The sequence below is a fragment of the Danaus plexippus genome, chromosome 2 (genome assembly GCF_018135715.1).
Source record: "Danaus plexippus chromosome 2, MEX_DaPlex, whole genome shotgun sequence".
In the NCBI taxonomy this organism is placed as follows: domain Eukaryota; kingdom Metazoa; phylum Arthropoda; class Insecta; order Lepidoptera; family Nymphalidae; genus Danaus; species Danaus plexippus.
In genome coordinates, this window is record NC_083537.1 from 3,290,233 (window position 1) to 3,317,553 (window position 27,321).

Genomic DNA, 27,321 nt, shown 5'->3' on the forward strand with positions numbered 1-27,321 from the left:
TTGCGGGTCGTGTCTCTCTAATTTGTAACAATTTCGCAATCTGTCACGCTTTGTCTCTGACATAAATCAACGATTGCACACTAATAATTCCAAATGCTAAGTGAATGGGAACACCCAGTCTGTTCATTTCATTATTTAAATGAAATTGTTTTCAGACGTGCGAATAGTGCTTGTATTATTTCAAAAAAAATATGGTATCCTATTTTGTAATTTCTTTTGTATGTATTTGATTTATTCGTTAACAATTGCCTATACATGTTACTTCAGGTCTATTTAAAAAATATTTATTTTATTTAGTACATAGTTGTACATTAGTTCTGACAATTCTAACTTGGACCGCCATCTAGTGGCGGTCTTGGCGCTGAGAGCAAACCGGTTTTAACCGACCGAAGAAGTTTAATAATTATGGCAATTTTATCCTTACGCCGCTTTAACACAAAAGGATTTTAAAAACGAGATCACTATAATGCAGGGTTATTTTCGTTGAATGAAAATTTTTCAATTTTTATTTTTATTATATTAAATTTCGTTATCTATTCATCGGAAAAATAAAATGTATGACATATTTCCTGCTCTCGTAGATTTATGCAACCTAAAACGTTAAAAAAAAAACTAAATTCTCATTAAAATGTCTTAAATAATACTATGGTCCGCTTTGTGATTTGAAAATATTTTAATTGATATCCTATAAGAAAATTAAAAAGTAAGGTTATTTTTTTATTTTACTACTTAAATGAACAAAAATATATACTTATTATTTTGTTTCTTTCCTTCTATCGTTTTAACTGAACGGATCGCAGGATAATTTGAAAAAACACACTACAATGGATTTGTTAACAAACATTTAATTGTTTATTCTTTATTAATATATTATTTATAATTACTATAATTTAACTAATATCTATAATATAGTGGGTACTTTTATGTGTCCATTTTAGTTGAGTACCCTAAACACAGACAATAATTGTAACTTCTATCATTCTACAAACAGCTAGAATGCTAAAACAATATTATTATTGCACATTTCACCTAACCAGTATCGAATATGACATTTAAAATGATGAAAATTAATGAAGATAAACCAACCAACATTACGAAGTTACATTGAAAATTTTGTTTCTATTAATGTTCACGAAAATATTTTATAAAGAAATTAGGAACATAATAATATTATGCTATCATAACAATAATTACAGTCTTAATATTATGATATTTAAATACATTATTTTACAATATGGTACATGACACTGGGATAGTTTTTTTTCACTGTCCTTCAAAATCACTGATAATTGCAAAACAATTCATTTAACAACTATGCACTGCTACCAAAAATGTGCGATCTTCCTGTATCCGTAGGGATCTCTGATTCACAAAAGCAATGCAACAAAAGTGCTCGATAGTGCGCCAAGTATATGATGTCTTCTACTAGGTCGGGCTGTGGGGTGCGTGAGGTGTGTGCGGTGCGGGCGGGGGCAAGGAGTGGGGACTCGCGCGGAGGGAGTCTGGTGAGGAACCCGGTGAGGAACGGCGGGCGGGGTAGGGGGAGAAGCGATGCTGCGAGAGTGATGCTGGCACACCACCCGGGTATACTGGCCGAGGCAACTGTAGCCCAGACCCTGAAGCTAGATGCTGTTGTGCCAGTAATTGTGGCGCCAGACACGCCCATTGACCCCACAACGCTGCTGCTGGTACCCCGTACAGAGGATACGCTGCTCGCAAGAACAACTGTGACCTGGCCGCCAAAATCGCTTTCTCTTCCAGCGTCAGATTGTTGTTGTGCTGATCCAGATCGAACGGTCTAAGAGGTGACCGTAAATAATGCTGCTCAGCCAGCATCGACTCCATCGTCTCTCTGAAAAAATGTTAATGTTATTTAAATATTATTGAGTTAGAAACCTACATTTTTGCTAGCTATAGTATCTACCTAGGATGGGCGGCACCGAGGCGCGCGTCATCGGGGAAGACTGATGTTCTTTCGTGCTCCCCCGTGATATAGAATCTCAAAAAGAAAAATTCAAATTCAAAATAAAACCCATAATTCTAAAATAAACAAAATAATAAGGGAATTTCAATAAAAAGGATGCAAAAAAGATGTGGATATGGATGATCTACAAATATGAAACTACAGTTAAACGTAACAGGTAGTCGTACAGCCTGAGTATCAATCAGTGTCGCTGCGTTTGTTCTTAAAGCATGTCCGATGTTCGATTGGAGAACTGATACCGAATTCTGTCATATCGTAATGAGGCCTAATGAATGCTCGCGGCTCACTGAATGATACATGGCTAGCGGTGTTTTGAACGATTAGTACGTTTGCTTACAATTCGTCATTTTGTTTCTTAAGCGATAACATAGATTTAGCTGACAAAATGTAATATTTACCTCTCAAATTCCGTCAGACGTGAAGAATCGCGGAATCCCTTTGCGAACGGATTACTGTCGATTTTAAGTTTGGTTATCTGAAACAAAAGACAATCGTACGTACAGCAAACGTCTCGGCAACAATGACATCATTTCGGTATATAATAAACACACTTTTAAGACACAATTAAAATTGAATGATAAGTAATAATACAGAAGTTATGTTAAAATCATAAAATTCTTAAGATTTGTACGTATGGAAAACAGAATTGTGTCAATGCACTCATAAAATACAGTGTTGATTTAGTAAGGTGCGAGGTGTTAAAAATGTGTTTGGCAGAGGCCAGCCTGATGAGAAATCGCCCCCTTGCTGGGCGCCCGCTCCCGCTGCGGTATCACAATTTGTGAATATTATTTACGACAAATCTCTCGTGAACCTGGTGCCGTGCAAATTGAAAGAATCTACCTCGAGTCTCTGCAGCCTCTTAACTGACTATAAGCGACTATGTTTATTGCACAAGAATTATATTTTATTATATGTAAATTATAATTTTTATTGATATTAAATTTTTTAGTAATTTAAAGTTTTTTATGTTCGGTACATTTTAAGTGTACGAATTTATGTTATGCTGCGCTGTCATCAAAAATATATATTTTCAATTTATATATTTATGATCATCAATTACTATTCCTAAATGTTCATGACACTCAAAAATGGCTCCAAAAATTTCCTTTCTTAGTATCTAAAAAAAAAAACCTGATCAATTTAAAAGAAATAAAATAGGAAACTCCCTTACCATTAGTAATCAATTGATAATTGCAAATTGTATACTGGTCCCCTCGCTGTGGCAATTCGGAATAAGTAATAATTAATAGTTTTACTAATTAGATGGTTTCATTCTTAACAAGACACAAAAAACTTAAGTATTCCTATGAAATTGCATCAGGGAAATATCACTCTTCAGTGTTCCACATTAAAAGAGAGAACTTTTATGGTTTGAATGCCACAAAACACGACTGAAAATGTAAATTTCAACCCTTACATGAATATATTTTTTTGTTTTATAAATGTCTGATAAATAAGTTATTTAAATAAATTGTTATTATTATTGCTCGTTTCTCTGGACAAATATTAGTTGCATTAGAGGTACCTAGATAATTTCTTCCATTTTGTCTATAGAATTAGTTGTTATACTAAAACGTAATCAAAGCTATATAAAAGAAATATCTGACGAAATGCTCTGAGCAATTGTTACTTTATTAGAACATATCTTTTACAGGATTCTATAATGAATACACCCTAAACACGTAGATTATTTCTTTCATATCGTTTATGAAAAATTACGTGCAACTCTGTTTTTGTTCTGTCAATAAATATTTCAGTCAGCCACATAATGTTTTTAGCTAAGATGATATTGCCAAGTCAATTGGCGAAGTGTGAATTCGGTCGTGTGGTATTCGCAATAAACAAGTCATCGACTACCGATCGGGCGCATGTCAATCTTTCAGCGAGGCTTGTAACGGCGGCCGGCGACGCGCCACTAATTATCTGCCGAGTGATCCAACCTATGTCGAGCTACAGCGCTATTCTAGCAGACCCGAGCGCCGCAATCTCGTCTGGACGCTTTTTGTTATTTTTTTGTGTTATCGCTACAGCGCTTCAGGTGACGCAAAAAACACCTGACTCACCTACACTAAAGTTAATTGCATGGTATTTTTACAAGTTTGCACTAGACAGGCAATTTAGATCACCGACCTCCACAAATAAGAAAACAGGATATAGCAATTTTAACAATTTCTCTGACAAATTTACAAGAATATAAATAAAGTCCCAAAATATGTGAATGGCTGTCCAATTTACACATAAAATGTTTTTGAGCTGTTTGATCTTTTCTTGCGGCAGTTAATTTACAAAATATTTTGATCAAGTGGCATTGTTTTAGATCAAAGAAAATCGTAAACATTACGATATACCGCCCGAGTCGTGTCTAGTTTTCGGATCAATACTATTTTATTGGAGCAATCACGTCTGGAAGTGTCGCTTCTAAAACTGTTACGTTCTCATTAATTACTCACTTCAGCGTGACAAAGGAAATAAATACCGAATAGTGCACTGTCATTTGGTTGGAATAATATTTGAGACACAATAAGTTCTGGTCGATGTCCGAGAGATGTCACTTCTTTCGATTGTTGTAGATTGTGGGTCATGGCGATCATAGCTACTTACATTTGCACGCCCCCCTGGCATCCCATTGACTACAATAGGCTCTGCTTCACTTACAACCTAGTAGCTCTATTGACGCAGTTGCAATACCCATGTATACATCATGCACAAGCTCGTCATGACTTTAATGAGCTATTGTTTATTTAGTTAAAAAGAAAACATCATTCTTCACCTTCTTATATGTTTCTAATTTTATTTATTTTTTTTAAATTACGGATTTAATTTTTCCAAAACAACTTCATCTGCGATACCGTATTTCGAAATTCAGTAATCTTCCCGCTATGTTAAAGTAAGACACACAAAATTTCAGACACATTAAACACATAAACACATGTAAAAAGTAACTGAATAATTATAAAACAGATCTGATATTCCTTTGAAGTACTGTACGTGACGTTGCGTCTGATACAAAATAATAAAAAAAACATTGAAATAATATATAGATAACTTGAACGCAGCCGACGTTCATTAGGTTTAGTACAAACATAAGGACGAGGCGTGTCAAAACAACCTAATTTAAGTATCAACAAACGGTCGCCTTGGGCGGCACGCCGCTACCGATCACTGAAAACATTAAAGGCACTTAATGACATTATTCCCGGGCGGGAAACAAAAAAAACTGTCTCGGAAAAGACGTTAGCAGAAGCAGGAGAATGCGCTGGCTTATGCATTTGTAACAGATAATGATTACAGTGTGATATATCGTGTACTGTACAAGGTTAAAAATATGATATATTTATATATTAGCATTACAAGAGCATAAAGGATACTAATGTTTCGATTACTGACACATTCAAATGTCGATAGTTTATGAAAAACTAACATATCAAAGTAAATTATTACTATCTCGAACGAGACCAATAGTCATATAGTCATAAGTACTTAATTATTTTCTATTTTCCTTTAAATATGCTATCAAGTAACAGTACTTCTAATAGTATATGAATATATCTTCAGTCTAATTTAACGTGAAAGAGGAATGGTCGTGTAAACATGGCAGGATGAAGAAGGGGACATGACAGGAGCATTCTGGAGAATAAATAAACGTCAAGTTACAGCGACGGCATATTAATTCATATGTGATGAATGCTCAGCTTATTTTTCTATAAACAGACGCTAAATGTCTCTATGTATAGCTTTTATGTGAACAATTAGATATTGGTAGTTGTTTTACGTTTTACCAGATATTGCCTTATAATTTTTTTATCATTTGTATAATTGAACAACGAAAAATAATTAATTCATATATTTAGCAGTGTAGTAATGCAATACATTGATCGTACTAGCTGTGCTAAGACAGTAAATTTTAAACGGCCAACATCTGCTCGAGTTGTAAATGGCATTTTCGAGAACGCGATGCTTTATTTCGCGAGTTCAAAATTATAACAACATAAAGCACAAATAAGTAACAGACATAATAATATATTTTTAAGCAGCCCTTTAATACAAGTGTGTCACTTGCGAGTTTAAACATCCTCTTCGTCCAAAACTTCGATCAGTAGTAAACTCTCTCTAATCGATCCAATTGATAATATAAGAGATATTGAATATAAGTTGTAAAGGTCTTCCATGACTTCTGAGGCTATCTGTATGAGAATTTTACCCACCCACATTATGACATATTTTATTTGTACGCAGGCTTTTTCATTATTATGTTGTCATATTTTTTTTATGATCTGTTCATATTTCAGGAAGCGAACTGCACTGGCCTCTCGGAAGTGTCTCGGAGACGGGCCAGGAGATCCGTCAGGGGTCCGATAGTTAATATGAGGTCAACTTTACATTCATGCCCGTAATCATGGCTGTACACTCTAAATATCAGTGAGTAGGCGATCTGCCACATTTCAATGCGAACAACTTCTGTACATATGTTACCATTGAAATATTGATGTTAAAAAAATATTTGACAGATGTCAACTTGAAGGTTTTCCTATTAATTGAGCGAGGCTGTATAGATTATAATGAAGTGGTAGTAATAAATAAAAAAGGTCGATAAACATCATTAACGTAACAAGTAGTTTCCTACACATATGATCAAACAAGTTCCTAAAAATTTATCGCCAACTATTGTGATCCTTCTAAATACGCCTGAAGACCAATGTTTATGTTACAATTTTTTTTAACTTAACGCTAATCGTTCAAAATGTTTTTTTTTTTTAAGTAGGCGTCAATATGATATATTAATAATATTTAAATTCAAATAATAATTAAGTATATCGAGTTAATTTTAAGTATAGATTCTGTACAATAAATGTAGCTCTCCTGAGGTGGCTGGGTGCGCAGACGCAATAAATCCAGCCGGGCCGCACACGATGGCTCTGCGTGACGTCACACCTCGCGTGATCGATGGCGGGAAAGAAAGAGATCACACTCTACAACCCTCACTCTACCTCAACGGGAGCGAGAGAGACGCAGCATTAATAAATAATTTTGTGTTAAATTATTTTAAATCCTCTCATAAGCAAGTACGTTGACTTCTTGTATTTTTGAATTATGCGGCTATGATATCCATATTTTACTATTTATCTAAATATGGATAAATCTAGAAACTACGATCTATTATTATATTCAATATATCTTTTAGATAGATCGATCGACGTCTAATCTAATAGAAGTCGTAATAAAACTGCACAGTGCATTAAAACTTTTGGACTGTAATTGAATGTTAAATATTAATTTATTTGATATCTAAAACAACCATAAAGTCAATACGTTGACAAATGTAAAAGATTGTATTCAAAAGAATGAATCGATTATATTCGATGAAAAAAATAAAATCGAGAGGTTCAAGAGGGACGAGTGGCGCGGGGGCCGGGGGGCGGAGGGGGACACTCGTGACACCTGACCGCAGCCATTTTGGCCCGTGAAATATGTTTATTTGTCATGGCTGCCCTTTGTTATTGAAATTGTGTTTGCCTTTACTCCTTTATATTGTTCGATTATGTCCGAATAGAACTCGTTTGTGGATGCTCACTGTGATAGAATATTTTAGAATATTGATTGTTGATACTGAGAAATGAGAAATAAATTTCAATTAAGTAGCTATTGAGAGTGTTTACGCATTTACGTGAAGCTGATCGCCAGTTATTTTCGTGATTATCTTCTCGGACGGCCAATGGTTGAGCTTCATTAATGAAATGTATCTCTTTAATAATAAAAATGTATTTGCCGGCTTGTGCATAATGATATTAAATCTTTTATGCTTACCTAACGGCGTTTAGTATGTTGTGTAAACTATTAAATAGGCTTAGCCGTTAAGGATAACATGTACAAAGGTTCCATACATCACTGCAGGTTGCCATCCGCAAGGTTTTTACGATTCAGACGAGAGCAATCGATCATAACAAATTCACTAGTCATCGGCTATTAAAAAAACGCATTGTGTATTTGAAACGCGTTAAGTCTAACAAACATTGTCACCTTACCCAAAGTTGGATAGGAGACAAAGGCCCGTTCACATTCAACACACAGTATGGTGGGTGTAGATGTTATATATCGAAGCAGGTTCAGGGAAACCACCCCGTGGTGCGTCCCTGGCGACGTTGAGTCTCAGCTCACACGGTTAAAGCACAAAAAACAGAAATCACATTTTTCTTACAACGATATTATCTCGATTCGTATCATTGAGTGTGATGAAGCACCAATAATGATGTTTCATTCTGAATTAATTCTATGTAAATAAACGCAGTGACACTTTTTTTTTAATAATGTTCTGGTGTTTGAATTAATTTCGGCTTAGACATAAAAACGTTTAATAGTGGTTGACGGTTGATACATGACTGTTTATTGATAAGGCTAGATCGTTACGATATTTTTGTGTCAAAGTTTTATAGCGTGCGTAAGACATATTGGGCGGCGCGGGCGCAGGTGCAAACACGCTAAGTGTGCTCTTATTGTTGTAGAGGATTGGGTTATCACTGACACTATCTCCGTTCGACAAATGTTCGAGCTGTCAGAATTGTGACGTCAGCCAAATCGAAGCTAAGCCCGCACGGTCTTGTCCTGATCTGAGAGCCGATATCGCGTTCAACATTCTAAGGTAGTAACGTATATAGTTCTCTCACATAAAAAAAAATAACAATTTATTATTATCAATTTTAGAATTATCATTATTGAATGTCATTTGATAAATCAATTTCGATCTAATCGATATTTAAATTCAACATAAAATGTATACAGTTAAAGCGTGTTTAAATCAATTTATTTCTGTATTTGTTACATAAATCATTTAATAGATTGTGATTTAGGTTTAGAAACAGCCTATTCAGTGAGCTTTATCATCAAGCTTTAGCTGTAAATCTAGTTGCGAGTTAGAATCAATGGATATCAATAATACGTCTCCAGAGAGCAATCTGTTTGAAATAGCAGGAAGTCACAGTTCTATTAGTAATTTGTTGCAGTAATGTCCTATGCCTTGGATTCAAAAAAATCAGGCTAGAGATAATAAGTAAAAGCAGCTTTCTTTGATGATACTTCAACAAAAGAATCACAAAATTTAAAAAATTAAATTATCACAACCCTTTTCAATCAATAGGCTTTACCGAATAAAATAAAATTTTATATCAAATTGTTTTAAACAGCTCACGTGCTCATAGAAATGTTACATGTTGTTTAAACAAGTCACGGAACTCATATTTTAAAAAGTACGTAACACAAGCCAATTAACGTACGAATGAAGATTTATGTACCGCGTTGTCGATATAAAGTAACGCTTCCTTTATGAACCTCAAAACGTCCTAATTACTGCTCAGGAGAAACAAAACGAGAAACTGTGACGCCCAAACGCTCTTGTGACAGGGAATTAATTGCTCGTGGCGACACATGCAGCATGCGATCATTGGTGGGCGTAGCGGAGCGAGCAGCGGGTTTAAACGTTTAGAGTAAATCACAAGGTAAATGTTTACCTAAATTGAGTTGTTTAAAAGAATTTTTCTGTAATGTCGTAGAGGAAAACATTAGCAACGACGGTCAGACAATCGGGTGAGCCGTTCTATTTATAGTTCGGTGAAAACTTTAATCGTCACCAGCGTTGTCCGTCAATCGTCGGAGACGCTGGCGGTGGCCGCTTGATACACAAAAAATATGTGCCACCTCCCTTTGTTCAAGCTGGACATACCTTTCAGCGAGATGCAATTAGTGTACCAGGAATAGCACACGTCGATAGTAGCCCGACAACATGCTGCGATTCCAAACGTTTGCTCTTCTGATCTATTTTAGAAATCCTGTGATACCTAACCGGCGATGTTGAATAAAACAAAGGACATCTTATTTATGATCCCGCGAAAGTAAAACATTACTCTGTATACTTACAAGTTGGTTCTGGTAGGCCGTGACTGCGGTGAAGACGCATTCAGGAAATATGAACGTCTTAAACTCCTCTTGCTCGAGGTCTGTGATCGGTGCGTTGATAGCTCCTTCTCTTCGTAATACCAGATGGATTCGGGGTTGATACTTATGCATTGAATTAAGGACCAGCTATAAATAAAAAATATTACATTCAAAATTTGGTACTGATTTTGTTGCATGATTTTATAAATTTATGTTTTTTTATATTACCTGTCCATTTTTGTCCATTTCGTTGTTCGTGAGTTTGACCTTCTCAAAGGAGACGACCTGCTTGCGAAGTTGGTCCCCGGAGAAGGGTGAGTCAGGATGAGGGTAGAGCCTCGCTGGCGCGGGAGGGTCTGCCTTGCCGGCCACCAGCCAGGAAGAGCGGTGGTAGGCGTATCGGTAACGCTTGCCGTCCACCGGCACCACGTCCAGCAATACGGCGTAACGAGCCTCGGCTCGGCATCCCGCGAAAGACACTCGCACCGTCGGGAACATTCGTCTGGAGAAAGATGTATTTTAAATTATCTATATATAATAAGGAATAACATAAACATAAATATTAATTGCAAATTTTTGCAAAAGAGTTTAGCAAACCATCGCTTTATGTACATAACATCCAAAAATTAGCACGTATCTCTAGGTTTCAGATCATTACACACATTCACATATCATTCATCACTGCTGTTATTTTATAATAAAAATAATGTCATTTTATGGCTTTTATGTTACTTTACACGTTCATTAAAGCGCAACTCGGACGTGATATTTGTATAAGAATTTTAAGTTTACGAACTTCCTCATTCTATTGTTATGTTAAAGCGTATATTTTCACGTTAACGCAATTATTCGACAATTACTCGGTCGAGTTATAATTATCGTTGTGAGCGGCGCCAATCAGCATTCGCTCATTAGAGTTTAGGTTATCGTTATTAATCTTTTATAGCAACTTTATATTAAAATTATAGTACGTATGTACTATGTACTCGTTCCCTTCACAATGTCACCATCAGTTATTACTGTCGTAACATAAAAGCATAAAAAATAAAACATAATAAGAATAATGTTTAAAAAATATTAGAGACTAGAATGGTATAAAACATTTTGAAGCATTGTACAAAAATATATTATGTAAAGTGCTAGGTTTTATGCGACTATGACTCTTAACAGTCACTCCCCTTCCCCTTCTTAACGGAGACATTCTTTAATGTCTCCCGTTGCAGAAAGATGAATGGGTAGACATTTTTGTATAGGTGTATGTTTTTGTTTACTGTTACTGAAATTGCTTGTGGTTGGTTGAGTAATAGCCTTTATTGCCCCTCTCTGTTTCTGTGGTTTCCTGCTATCATTTACCCTAAACGAGAGCTCCTAAAAAAATGATCATTTAGAAAAAAAACAACATCCTAATGAAGAACAGAACATAGAGGTTGAAAGAGAAATGCAACAGAAATCGATCGCAGATAATAAACTCGTTGTTAGAATTTAGGATTGTCACAAAAACTGGTGTCGGTAGCGCGTGTAACATTATCTTTGAAATCGACATAAAATGGTAGTCATTGAGGCGGCGAGAACGGAAACAACAAATCTTTAGCCGTAAGATGAGAAGCAGATCGTATAGCGGTCCGTGACCTTAACACAGCATCTTTGAGAGTGACGCCGGACGCGTAAGCGCAACTGACAATTTGCTGTCCGTTAGTTAACGTACGAAGAATGTAACTTGTGACCCGTAAAATCGTGATTAAAGCAGACCACCCAAATAGAAATATATATATACATATATCAGTGTTCGTAAATTATAAATAATTTTATAGATAACCATTGATATAGTACGGACGATCGTAACTACAGCTGTAAATGTGTAACGTAACAAAGGTGAGCTGTCATTAGCATTCCATGAGAATTTTACAAGAACGAGGCAGAACGAAAATAAGAATGCCATTAAAGAGATTTATTCACCTCTAGCGGTCCCGCGTCGATTTGTGAGACGCCGTTTATAGCATTCGCGATAGTGCAAGCGCAGGCAATAGCCATGCGTTAATGGCGACAGTCGGCGTACGTGTGATATATGACTCCGATGATATATTGCGGACGAGATCGTCCATCACACAGCCACCCGAAAGTTAGCGGAAAATCATGTTGCACTAATAAGATCAGGACATTCGCACTAACAACATTTTTAATGAGCAGAAAACGTAAACGGAATGTATCACGATGTTTTACAATAACTCGTTCCTTTGTCACGATGGATCGTATGTTATATTTTCATTTTTCATTAAATGCAACTGTCCTTTTAATTTAAACGTACAGATAGAATGTTTGAATTAGATATTTTAATAGATTAACAAGAACGGTACATATAATCAACTGATTATTTAATATTATTAAAAATATATATAACAATTAGGGAAGATAAAAACAAATAACTAAAACTGTAGTTATTAGTGTAACAATAATATGGGATAAATATACATTCATAATTAGTGGGATGGTGTAAAATGATTGGTTGGTACAAAATAAACTCGGCATATCGTCTTAATTAACGGCGTCCGAGGTGCAAAAGCCGTCTATCATTGTTACCTTGGGCGTCTGTTTGATCCATCTTCAACGCACCATTGCTTAGATCTCAACCATGAACATGTATCGCTCCCATTAAAAACACCCTTTAATACAACTGTCGCTGTAATACGCCGTGATTATTTACAATTCATCATGAAATAATAATAGCGACTCGATTAATATAAAAATTAATTACAATTAAGGTGACATCAAACTAAGCGCTATCTAAATAACATTACACGTTTAAAAATATATAACATTTGCAGATTTATTTTAATTATAAGGAAACGTGCGAATAATGTTTATTAAGGAAACATAATTAATGATCTAAATGCTTTAAAACTATGATAATATTAACTCTGCTTCATTAAACCGCTCTAATTGATGAGCTTCAAGACACTTTCGAAAGGAGTTAAAAATATAATAAAATTAATCTCATTGATATAAAACTTTTTATTATCCACAAATCTATAATATATCTGAACTATAAATAACAATTGCACTTCATATATTTTTTTATATCTTGTAAGTAGCGTGATGCTTTGTACATGCCATATAAATATGTAGTCGAGTACATTAACGCTTTGTTATCAAGCAGACACCACTCAGCGCTTCTAATTATATAGGAGAGCTTTATTATTAGCAATTACATGCCGCCATATTGCTTGCGATTTAATTAACTGGTTTCGTTAATTACAGACAGATGGCGTGCGCATTACTTGATCATTAGCACACTCGAAGCTGCGAACGTTGTTCCTTAGTATTAAATCAAATGTTCTAAAACATTTTATTAGATGAGGAATATAAAAATCATTACTTATTGCTGTGATTCATATTACGGAGGTATATAACTATTGTGTCTCTAAAATAATGTCTGTGGAAAATGATAATCCGCATTGAATCGAATTAGCACAGTGTAGTGAAATAAACTATAATTCAAGTGACAATGCCACCTAGTTAATATTCACGGCACTTATATCTAATTGTGCTGCAGGCAGCGTGATTACATCTCGCATGATATATGCACATTATCGTATTTGTAATTGATAAGTGTATTGTTGATTTACCTCCAACAGTTGCGAGTGGTTTACGATAAACAGGAATTATTGCATTGTGTTGGTTACCTACGTCCGCGGCTATTTACCAACCATCTCTGAACACCTACCTATTTGTACGAACAGCAGGTTCCTATGAAGTCGTATTTTTATAGAGTGACAGATTATATCCTTGTATAATTTCAACGACATATACATTTAAGTAAATTAAATTAATTTTTTAAAGTAGATAGATATCTTTAAATTTCTCTAAAACTTCCAAGCAGCGCCGGGTATAATAACTAGCTGGTGCCAAGATTGTTCTGCCTTGAAAAGCTTATTAATCAAACCAAAATGACAACCCTAACTGAGCCCTTGGTAAAATTTCAGTATCACATTCAGTCACGGGCCGCTACCGTGACGGATGTTTATGATCTTCCATCTGACGTGAGAGTCGTCACGACTTGTCGCCTCGCATCCGATGTTATGAAATAAGACCTCTTTAAATGGAAGGAATCGTAATAATATATAAGCTGAATAATGAAGCCCTTGGGTCCTATTCAGAGACATGTGCATCATTATGTGAGATTTAAAATTAGAAGATTAACGCGATCTTTCGATTTTTGAGATGCGATTATGAAGGAGGCGGAACAGCGTTGACGTGTGAGTGACGAGAAGACAAATGACCGGCTCTCGTCTTCAGATCATACTATGCAATAAGACTAAAACGTTTGCTGTAAGGATTTTCTCACATTATTGCTTATTCCAAAGTATATGGTAATAATATTATATGCTATATCAGATTTTTTTTGAAATAAAACAGACTTAATAAATATTTTGTTGTTCATCAGTTTATTTTATTATTTAGAATTAGTCTAAATTCTCTAGTCAGATATTTTTTTTATGAAAACCTGTGATATAATCATTGCAGATTTATTTCCTCAAATCACTAACCGTTTGATATTAATTGAACCTATAAATTTCGAATAATTTATAAATATATTAAACAATCAATATTAAAATGAAACTTACGTCTGTTAAGATATTTAATTGATATGTTCATTAATATTTTGTTAATTGCACAAATAAAAAGAATTAATAATGGTTTATAATAGAATAACTTCAAGGCTTTTAGTTATTAACATTGTACGCAATATTTTCGATACAAAATAAGAAGGTAATGAGGAACAAACCAATATATTCGGTATAAGTTTTTTGTGATTTGGGGAATGTGTGAAAGATTGATGTATATTAGTGCTTAATGAGGTGTTGGGCGGGGCTGGGCGGATGGCGCATAGGGTGAAATATAGCCTACTTGGGAGGTCCGGGTTCGATGCCGCGTCAAATTTTCGACACTCGCTAGTTTTTGTCATATCACTGTTGAACTAAATTTACATACAGTTAACTATTCACGGATCACTTGCACTGAAATAGTACTTCAGGAATTCGTATCTATTTTGGTATGTTAAATTAAAGCAATATTTTTGTTGATATCTCACTGAGCGATACACGAAAACTACTAGTTTATTGTATACGCAAATTAAAACTGATAAACAACGGATAACCCAATTCACTTCATAAATAAACCGTAATAACACATACCGGTGTTATGTCCGCACGAATAGTAATTTATAACTTGAGTTCTGCGACCAAACGCAACATACACATATACTGACGGCCATTACCGCAGCAGATGTGGCATGTAAGTATTTATTAGCGGGCACATAATTAGTGATTTTAAACAAATATTACTTAAGCGTACAATTTTAATTGCGCATTCGCGTCGGTGAGGCAATGACACTGTAGGTAACCCGCACTTAGCTGCACGTCAAAATTTTTTATAATTTTTAATGTATTTTGATTATTTCATACGTATATATAAGGTTTATTTGCGATAGAGAAGAGGAAGTAGAATCGTTAAGGATTAAACACACATCTTAGCATTAGATACTTGGCTATTATTTTGGTAATTTGTGTTGCATTTTTACATCCCATTTCTTCTATAATATTCTTCCGTTCAGATCTATTATGAGACATTTTATTTCACTCTTGTTATGCACTTTTTTAATTAACAAAACTGATGCTAAAGGAACCGAGCTTTTTAATATAAAATTAATCTTTAAATAAAAACATAAAGCTATAAATGCGATAAAAATCCGCTACAACTTTTAAGAGTTATAAAACTACTCATCACATAATTTACTCAATTTACTATAACTCATATACCTTAAGTATTAAACGGTCGTGTTAAGAAAAATATAATTAAATGTTTAAAAAGCCAGTGGAAAAATATATCCATGCAATAAGAATTAATGCCTGGTCCTAAAATTACATCCCGATCTATTTCCCATACAAACACTCACACACGCACACATACACAAACCTATGTATATAAACGTACGTTTCATAGGTGTGTGTAGATAATTTGTAAGTGTGTCGAGTTTCGCAAGTCGACAAGGAAATTTTGAACTTAATGATAATATTGATGGAAGTAGGTATGTCTTGTAGAACGAATTTCGAGACGGAAATTCCCATTGATTTAACATTGTTGTCTACAAATAACTTTCTACTTTGACTAAGCAAGAAAACCTATCGGATGGCAGATTGTCGCATAAAAAACACTTGAATGAAGTTGTTCTCGCTGCAGAAGGAACCGAAGAACAATGCAGGCATTTTAGTTGTTGACATGAAAGTTAGCATTGATGTGTATATCGGTGTATGACTGAAATTGTTAGCTATAGTTAGTATGTTTTCATTTTACAGCGACCGTAAACTCCGCTTCTTGTTCGAGGTGAGCCGTAACTGTAATCAAATCTATAGCAACCAACGTTTCCGGATATGGATTGCCAAATAAAATGGAAGTTGCTTAATGAAATCATAGTATTATCTGCATTTATTGCATCATCTGGATAAATTAAACCAATAAAATGTGTATTTTAATGTTTACTTTTTAGTATTCCGACGTATGGCTTACATAGATTTAAATGAAAAACCAACTTACAGTTTTGTAGCGAAAGCAGAACAAACATACATACAACCATCCATCATTACAATATGTAAGCATTAATAACTTTAGAAGAACATCTTACTTCAGTCATTTGAAAATAGATAATAATATAAAGATGTGCACATAAGCTGAGTCGATGACTGTACGTGTTCTACGTCTGCGGTCGCTAATATCGTCAGTTCAGGGTTGAGGGGGAAACAGGGGGTGGATGGAGATGCTGATAAAATGTGACATCACCTATCCCACTCCTGCCTTCGCTTATTTCTATAAGATCATACGTTGAAAAAATATTTTGGAGAAAAACATCCGATATTTTCATTGTCTATAAATGATACGCTGAATAAAACGGATTTTGTTTTTTGATTTATCTATTAGGCACTAGCTAATTGTATACCGTGTTGTGTCATACATTTATATGGAAAATTAAACAGTAATATAGGCCTATTAGGCTAAATAGTTTAAATTTAAATCAAATCAAGACGTATTTTGTATAAAGCTCATAATCTCGTTTCTTGTTATGTCCCTAACTAACAAATTTACTAGATACATAAATACTATGAAACCATTTCAATCAGTGCGCTATGTATAAAGGGAGCGTCATTGGATCAAAATTACCGTATGAATGGTTGGCGTGTCAACGGCCATGTTGATCGGTAATAATTGAAGTATTCACATTACACTGGTATATACAGCACATAGGGTTGCTACCGGATGTCATCGAGCGGGAGGGCCGAGTGCGTACATAAACATTTTCCGCGTACTTGCTTCCATAAATTAGTTCCCGCTAAGGCGCGGTATAAATACCCGCGAAACGCATGGCCACTTGCTCATTACCTCTAATAGTCTTATTTATTGGTTTCCTGTTACCACTAAATGATTTCAAGAGACATTCTCGATTATTTCAATAGCAACAATGTCACCATATGCGACCCGCTAGTACAACATCAATAAAAATATGTCGTTTAATATTTGTGACACGTAATAAGCACCTTGATCTCCTTACAATAACACTTCGCGGCGAGAATTACAAATTATACCTTAAAAATGTTTAACAGACGTTTATCTTTAAAAAAATGTTGCGACCGTCACCTATTATTACCGAGCGAGGCGTCCGCCGACGCTCATACAAAGGGTGACGTCGGAAAGAAACGTCCAAATTAAAAGTTTTCTCCAAACAAACCACCAGCTGTCATATTAATCCGTCAAAGTAAAGATTACAAATGAAATATTCACGGTGAAAGCGGGGTTGAGGCCGTGGTTATGTAAATAAGTGGCTACGAAAATGTAATATAATAATAATTAGTTTACACGTTTCCTCCGTGGCGCCTTCCACCCCCGCTTCGCCATATTGCGTGGGGGCCAAGGGGCCGCGGGGCGAGATTAGCCCACGATACACTTGCTAAGGGTACATTTACATGAATCACACATCTATTACACGCTGTGTTCAAATAGCCTGCATGTGTCCTCTTCACATAGCCTACAAAACAACAGATAGGGTTGCGACGTCATTAAAAATGTATCTGCCATTTAGACACAATGTACTTTTAGTATGTATGGCGGTATTTTCAATCTATAACATTAAATTTTCAATGTTTCACGCTGTCAATTGCATAAAAAGTTTTTGTACGCTTCCAATATCTAATTAAAACGCGTGCAGAACCGCAGAAAAGTAATTACTCTAGATCATTATAATTTCAGGTCTGTTTACATAAATAAAAAGCATGAGAGTGATCGCGGCTTGAGTGACAGCTAATCTCTTAATAAGACTCGAGCAAAGTGAATTTTCAGGTGACGGTTGAAGGTATCTGGAGGCGGTGGTGTCGCGACGGAGTGTCGACATCACGAGGGAGTGCCTCCTTAATTCTTTTGTCGTTTTCAGCCCCGTCAAATATCGCATTTTCCGCTTTGCATATATTTACAGTGATACCGAGTCGGCGGACGTCTCTCACGGATAAAATTAGTGTCGGCAACGTGACACCAACCGAATTTAAGCCTAATAAGATATTTATAAAGGAATTTCCGATTCAGCGGCAAAGTTCAAAATTTGCCTCCGTCTACGTAAAGAGTTTGGTGGCATTTTCAATTTAAACTTGGGACAAGTTAAATAATGTGCGAGCTCCGGCCAACTCGATTCATTTAAGGTTTTAGTGAAATTAGCTTTTGGATTTGGACGACATTAAAATACAGAGAAATGGCCGGCGTTGAACTTCGAAAGTTTATCCAATATTCTGTTTGTTACTGTTCGGCTTTTAATACGCATCCTTATTAAATTGATCAAAAATGAACTTTATGTTTCGTGTACAGTTATAAACTGATATTAATGATATGACAATTTAATGCTTCAATTAGAGGAACAAGGAAGGGGTGAGCGACCCGAGGTTGCATTTTTCGCGACAACCAGCCCGCAGTTAATATGTCCATAAATCAGCGGTAACACGGTCACCCACCACCTCCAAGTCGATAAAATTCCAAATTGTTTCTCGACCCCGGCGCGCCGCCCCCGGATCGCTCTTAAACGCCGTTTCAACTTGCACTTGTGAATCTCACTTTTTACTGTTCACAAAATTGGCGTGGCGAATTGCTTTTCTTTGCAGCTTTTATAACACTGCGTTTCGAATGTAATTGATACAGACTTTTTTGCAACTATCGCGAATAGGAGGCGAACTGGCAGTGGCAAATGCGAGTCAATTAGAAGATAAAGCGTTGACAATTACCGTGTTGGATGGCTATCGTATATCAACAATTATCGTGCGAGTGCGACAAATGGCGAGCGAGTACGTGTAACGGGGTGCACGGTGCATACAACCAGCGACTCGCAGACTTACTGAATAACTCTGGACATGCCTTGTTAACTCGTAAATAACCTGACAAACTATACACAACTCTTAACTGTCGTGTCTGATAACAAAACAGTAGAAAGCAACAGTTACAAAACATAACTAATATTAATTGTATGTGTAACACTGGCAGGGGAATCAAATTAAAATTATTGTAATCAAAGAAATAATTTCGCAATCTACCGCCATATTTCAACAATGTTTATCTCGCTGATATTTAAGATAACTGTCACCTAAAAGTAATAAAGGAACATCAAAGTCATTCTTACAATTTGAAATTCGGTTTATGTCTTTTAAATTCCCGTGACATCTCATTTTTGTTCTTTCATCGTTCTATCAAAAGACATATTTATAACTCAATTACCTCTCGACTAGCCGTTATTCTGATATCAAACATGAAAGCATTTCGGGGAACAATTAGATAACAATACTGTTTTGTCTTTCAAAATGAATTATACATCACAACGGTGAATTATAGCTACGTTATTTATCATGCAACATTCAAATATTTATATGAAAGGAAACGTGATGAGTAAGGAAGTAAATCAAAGCGTGAGCTGTGTGCCAAGACGGTGATTACAAAGTGTTGGCAACACACGAGGCGAACGTCTTAACCAAGACGTTGCCGGGTCTCTATACGCGCGTATCAAAACATGTTAATTTAAATCAATTACGACAACTTTACAAACGCCAAACGCTATCATAAGGGAAATGTTGATATCATATCTGAGAATTAAAAGACTTATGGTCCACTACAAACTGAATTAAAATGTATTTATATCTCGTCTGAAAGCTTCAATGATCTGATTCATCATAATTGAACATTACCAATCATCGCTTTTGATGTTTTCTTTTAATAAAAATTTTGAACAATTTCAAAATGTATGCAAATTTCGATTACGCTTATGTGCAGTGCCTCAAAACAGTAATAAATCTTTCACCTCATCTCTCGCAGAATTCAAAATATTTAGAGTGAAAAATGTTTTACCGTATCCAATAGACTTAAAACCGAACTCAAACAAACAGCTTTCACAATGAAGCTTACTAGTGTTTGGACAGATTAGCATTCCGGCTAACATTGGAGACAGACATTATTCAATAACGCTCTTTATGATAATCTCATAGGGGTGATGCAGTTAATGTGCTCAGATATAACATCACCACATTTTTCCTCCACCCTTGCAAATCCAAATTAATTCATTCCATGTATCATATCTTAGTAAGAGGGTAAAGCAATAACATAATATTTTAAAAACAGCTATCACAATATTATAAGTTAATGTAACGTCAGACCTAAATCAATTTTAGTGCACCTGACGCGGTATTTGCGACAATCCGGCAGATCTCAGTAGAGCAATTCAATTACATCGAAAGATCCCTCATAAGCGAATCGTTTTTCCGAGTCATTAATTTTTTCGAACGACACAGGGCTCCGTGTGATATGGCAGGGTGGGTCCAGGCGGCTATCTCGCGAGATAATGCTGATTTATATGAGAGAGCGACGGCCGAGATTCGTCGCGCTTCGACGCCGTTATGCGAATGCTGCGATCCTGTGTCGCTGTGTGTTTGTTTAGAAGAATGTAGGGTAGGTTCCAGTTTGTGATGGTTAGTTGGCGAGATTTATGTTAATCGACAGGGCCGAGCCGGATAAGTCCGCATAACGGCCTGTGGCAAATTTTTCTCCTGATGGCTCTACTAAACACCCTCTGAGCGTTTAATCTTTTTAATGCGAGCGTATCGAAACACAGATAATGAATCATTTTGATATTGGATTTTTTTACTATCTCTAAATATGTGCGAATATAACAACTAATGTATAAATATATATGTATTATTAGCATTAATAATATTAGGTGTAGTTAAATATTCGTTTTGTTATTACGAATCAACACAGCATTGAAAATGCAATGTGATTGTTATGCACCGCTTAATTTGAAAATAAATACGAACGGCATAACTCCCGATGCCGTGTTTTATGACGCAGAAAAGATTTTAAGAAATGAAAGTATTGAGCTCCAGCGAGCAGATGTGATATAGAATGTAATCTAGACTGAGCTTACGGTAACGACTTTAGGTAAATTACAACTTAAAAGTCTGTTTAAGAAAACGATTGAGTCAATTTAATTTATATGTGTTATAATACTAATTATAGCTTTTAATACAGCCCAGATCTATTTCAAGCAACATAACAATAACTATAATGAGTCGAAGAACATTTAAAGTATAAAAGTATTTATTGGAGGTGAGAAGCTTATCAAATGATTGCGTTAGCGAATTTGTCACGATCGGCGAACTGTCGCGCGATTATTCTCGCGTGATTTATGTAGGTATAAGCAGCGATAACGAGAACAGAACGTCACTGAACCAACATCATCTTACTAAAACCAATAGGAACCAATAGCTGTTATTTAACATTGTTAGACTGGACGTACGAATACTAGTGCTTTATGATAAACATTTACACTTTATATAAATTCACAGTTAACAGAAGAATGTGTTTAAAAAAAATTGTACACATTTGATTTCATTAATAACAATTTACAGACGAGTATGCGAGGAGAAGCTTATTTAAAGGGACAGGATTTTTGTTATTAAATTAAATTTTTCAAAACAAATATTATAAAGAGTATCAAATATTATAATTTGAATTCATTTATATTGATGAAAAGTTAAAATTATTTCCATTACAATAAAAAGCTATTATGTATTTTGTTATGAAGATGTAGTAAATGAAGTCTCTTTTTTTTTCGTGGTCAGTAGTTATTTTGATTACCACTAAGAGTACTGGAACAATATGCGTCCAATTAAGATATAACGATATCCTCTAATTCTCATCGATAATCTCGTAATTTATCGTCCGATTACTAAAAGCGCAGATTGAACTGCTACATTTACAAAGACCACATATCATGAAAGCAAAAATAACACTAATTGGCGCTTTCAAAGATTCGACTAAATGTACACTGTAATAGCGATTACGGGTATATCAAGTGCGTTTGGTAAGGGAGGTCGACGGAGAGCCCATTGTTCGTCTCAGAGCGCGACCGCTACGCCTCGCGCCGCCGAGTGCCACCCGCCTTATCGCCATTGACGACTCCGTATCCCCATGATCGACTTTTACAAACAATAACTTACCTACCACCGCGAAACTCAAATTGGAACATGATTCTCGATGTTGTTTCTTAATGTAATTTTTTTTTTACCAATCAATATACGATTCACTTTTCTGGTTATAAAGCTAACTGTGATAGCATATGCATTTAAATATTATGTTTTATGATGGAAATGTGTAAAAATTTAAATTCTTACCTTCCTGTTTTTGTGATGATCATTTCCGTTCCTAGTTCGTTGAATTTGTCCCACAGTTCTTTAGTTTCGAGATGGCACTGTATGTGCCTCATTTCCTCGCTGGACCATCGTTCAGCCAGCTGAGGGTTTCTTGGGGGGGAGAGAGCTCTGGAACCGCTGGGCGCTCCAGCTGAACCAGCCTCTGAGGTTGAGGAGACGTCCACGGGGGAATCCCGTTCATATTCCAGAGGTGGAGACGGGGACTCCGCAGCGGATGCCGTAGCGTCCACAAACTTTTCTGGAAAGTTCATAATATTATTAGTAATGTTACATTTGTTACAACAATATCTCTTTTAGTAAAATCTTAATCTTAAAAAAAAATTACTAAGCCTATTAACCTTCATCTAAAATTAGAAATCTTGAATCTCATTATTATATTATCTTTAACAAACTGCTATAAATTTTGATTATTCTTTGATATCATAATACATTTTATATCAATTTTTTCATCTACAGAGTCCACCCCCTCCAATAATAACAATGACAGACGAAGGATAGAAGCATAAATAAATATTTTATAGCAAATCATAATCGCTAAAAGGTAAAGATTTTTAATTTAATCAAAACTAATTTATGTTCTCTTATTACTTACGCATATGTTTAATTTATTCTCTGTATTTAAGACAAGTGGCTGCTCTTGTATTAAAACACAATATCAAGTTACGATAACGCACCTACTTATTATATTTATTTATTTCCTAGCAACAGATTTATTCCCAAATATTTAAATGTCTATTGACAGATATAAATTCGTCGAGCGCTTTTATGGTTTGTGAAGAGAAATCCTCTCTCTTCATATCTCATTGAGTGCCGGCTAATAATTTCTTCCTGAGTTTATTAATTTTTCTAATAAACAATGATAGTAATGTTACTGGAAATTAATTATTTCTAATTATTTTTTGTAATAAATAGATAACAATTTTTATTATCTTCTTTAGAATTTAAATGTTCCCTTTACTTTACTTTGTCGACTCAAATTCTTTGGGAGGTCAAATTTTTTAGCTCATAAAAATGTATTCGATTTTTGTTACTTTTGTGATAATTTATCTGTTAGAATGATTTAACATTTTGACACAGCTCAATCCTGGAAGATATCTTACAGATTTTTATTCATTTATATCAAGTTGAGTTTAGTTATAATTTATAAGAGAATAAGTTGATTTAGGCATTTTAATCTTTAATCGTTTCTAAAGATTTATTTCATTTCTAAACTTAATAAAAAGTCTTTGGTTATACAAAGCAATTAATTTTATATACAAAATATACTGATATGTATATAGCGGATTTCTTAGTACCAATAATAAGAAGTGTGCAAAACGTATTAACTTCTTCCGCGTTAAAATTACAGATTAATTCAACCAACAGGTATATTTAATTCATAATAGAAATATCAAAATGTACATTTAATTGAAAAAAAAAAATAAAAAAAAATATCTAATTTCTAAATAATATTTAGATTTTTTTGAAAGAAAAATTTAGAATTTTAAGGAAAGTCATTATGTACGATTCATTAGTTTACAATATACTTTTATTTCAATATTTTTACAACAACTGTTTATTAATTTTGTGTATTCATAAAAGAGAAAAAAAAGTATTCTTACTAAGACAGTCAAGAGATATATAATAAATTAAGTTAGTAAGACGTCCGAATGAATAGAAAATTTTAAAGCCTAAATCATATCTAAGTGGACTAATAAATGAAAAATTAAATTTGATGTTTCGTTTAAAATTTAAATAGAAAAATTATATATTATTAAATATATAACTATAAGAAAAAAAACTTTTATTAATTGAGATTAGTTAAGATTTATTACAAAGGATGTATGTGAAAAATGAAAATGATGCTGAGGGCGACATGACATACTTTACAGAAGAAGGTTGAATAACAACTTAACATTAGAAACTAATTAGATTTAGGTGAATAACTTTGAAGGCGACTGAAAATATATGAAGTCGTCTGTGAAAAAAAATACATTGACTAGATATATAAATGTAAATTGTTGCACAGATGACATAAAAACTTGGGATAAATCATTATCTTCACACAGAATTTTATTAACGTAGCTTTGGTTTTACGGAAATTAAATGCAAGGTCTCCTATAGCGAATATCTGTGAAATGTCGTAGTTATCTTGCAAAAATATTAACATTTCTTGTAAAATTAATATGGAAAATGTTTAATTTCATTTAAATTAATTCCAATATATAATATGGAAATTGTGTGTATTCAAAATAAAACGTTTTGTTATCGAATTTGGAAGCTATACCTACTCCAAATGTATTTGTCATATCCAACACAGTCTTATTGGACTTAATAAAATTACTTGCAATGTGTTACAAACATAAGCAACAAGTTTTATTTTAAAAAATATTGTTTAATATTTTATTTTATATGAATTTTAATAATATTTTTTTTTTAAACCTTCCTATATACTTTTGATATTGAATCATTTAAAAACTTGGCTAGTATTTATGTAATGAATTGAATAAATATATATATTAAAAATACATATTGTTGTATCTATTCGGATTTTATTTTGATATAAACAATTAATATTATTTGCAACATACAAACATGGTAACTTTTCCAATTGCCCTTTAAGTAATATTTAACGTATAGTAAGTATGATAATACAGACCTAATGGTGTAAGTGTATCTTCTCTGGGGTCTCTGTGTCTTCGGCGCTCCCTCCGCTCCTGCCGGTCCCTGGCCATTATGGCGGCGATGGAGAAGTCAGTGGCGCAGGGCCTCGCCGAGCACTCATCCTCCATGGCAGGCCCCCGGCCTTCGAAGCCTTCCCGGCCCTGCAGCAGCATCAAGCTCACGGCCTCCGAGTACTTGCACCACACCTCACCGACTTCGCATCCCATGTGTGGTACAGTGCATCTATACCAGTAATTTTATTCGCGACCTTCCCAACACAACCCTACACAAGTTGTATAATATTCTAAAACCGTTTAAGTCGTCAGTGACTATTAAACCGTGCTGTCACAGCTATCGGAAGTTTCGGAATATTGTTAAAACTTTTTACGCGCGGATTGTAATGCAGAGCAGACCGTTGCGTCTCTGGGTTGTGAGGCAGACTGAGGCGGCGGCGGCCGGCGAGGCTGCGGCGAGGCGTCGACGAGCTCAGGGAGGGGCCTGGGACGCCCTACGCCACCACACTCCGACCACGCACACAACCGCTTTTTTATTACTTCTTTGTTAGCCGACCTCTCGCTCGCACATCCATGCCACTCTTGCCCGTTTGTGTTTTTCTCCACGCGATAACTATTGAAATTCGCTAAACGGCTCGCGGTCCTGAAAAGGATCCGCTTAAATACGCGACGATTCTAAAAGTTTCATGTACGAATTTTAAATCCGCAGCCATGGATCTTAATAAAAGATGTCCCATTAATATTCATACCATAACCGATATCGCTTCGATAAAGTGGATGATGAGAATTCTTTGTAATAGCCTACAAAGACCTAAGTGGCCTCTGCCATTTCTAATATTTTTTCATTATAATTGCCAATAAAATAATATTTACATTACCGGCTATATGTTTATATTAAAATACGTAGCGAATTACTCATTATTATTTAATGAAAAAAAAAAACTTTTAAACAAATCTTTGAAAATAATGTGACGGAAATGCGAAAATCGAAATCAACTCTTAATTAATAAGTCCGAACGAATCTCAAAACATTTCCGTGCGTCGTACGTGAAATCACTTCAAAATATTTATAGCAGCGAATGTAATTTCCGTAAAATTGGACAGCTTTCGTTAAGTATGTTTATAATATTAGTGGCGGGAGTGATCAAACTAACCATGTCGTTTCGCAGTAAACTGTTATCGGAAGTTATGGCAGGTAATTGTTCAAATGGTGGACGACGCTGATTGCGAGCTATCGCCGTAATTGTTACACTGTTTAATTAACTTATAACAATAATAAATATCATAAATTATAATCATGGGAACATTAAATAACGCATCCAACACAAAACACGGGTTCCGTATCCTGTATTGGCTGAGATATGGTATGCCAAAAAAGCACATTTTTACATTTATTTCATTGGTTATGATTATCAACATCTTACGATTGTTATAAAACACATAAGCAATATCCAATCTATATTGTGTTGATATGAAGGTAATAAGGCGAAAAAAAAAGTACTTGGAAACGACTATGAAAGAAAATAAACACTTTATAACCACAGTATTTGACAGTTCGTTCCTTGCAACTTGATTGATATGAATGAATGCAAGAATGAGTGAATGAATAAATGAATGAATGAATGATTATTAAAGAATAGTCAATTAAAATAATGATATCGTGGAAGATACTTAATATGAAAGTATAATTTTATCATATTTAAATATTAATTTCTACCATTTAAATATTATTTCGTCATTTACTCCAAAATTAAAATCTAAACTATTTTATAAAAAAAAAAACAAATATGTATATATAAAATAAAAAAGAAATAAAATACATTTTTATTTACTAACAAGGATTCGTTTATAAAACTAAATTATACGTACACATTTTAATGCTCTGATCTGTAGCTCAAATATCAAAGAGCACGAACATTTTTAATCAAATACACATACGGTCATAACAGCAAAATTGATAGAGGCGACC

General features: G+C 34.7%; 1 protein-coding gene across 2 annotated transcripts; it reads right to left on the reverse strand.

Annotated features, from left to right (window-relative positions):
- Nucleotides 1-834: 834 nt before the first annotated feature.
- On the reverse strand, nucleotides 835-26,244 carry LOC116765318 (T-box transcription factor TBX20-like). Of its 2 annotated transcripts, XM_032654766.2 has the most exons (7): nucleotides 25,334-26,244; nucleotides 22,657-22,933; nucleotides 10,142-10,415; nucleotides 9,896-10,060; nucleotides 2,383-2,459; nucleotides 1,925-1,999; nucleotides 835-1,852 (listed from the first exon to the last, which is right to left on the reverse strand). In XM_032654766.2, the coding sequence occupies exons 1-7, from the start codon at nucleotides 25,563-25,565 to the stop codon at nucleotides 1,426-1,428; spliced, it is 1,527 nt and encodes a 508-aa protein (XP_032510657.2). In that variant the 5' UTR covers nucleotides 25,566-26,244; the 3' UTR covers nucleotides 835-1,425. The 2 variants fall into 2 exon arrangements, with proteins under 2 accessions (XP_032510657.2, XP_032510658.2); XM_032654767.2 differs by lacking the exon at nucleotides 1,925-1,999.
- Nucleotides 26,245-27,321: the final 1,077 nt, after the last annotated feature.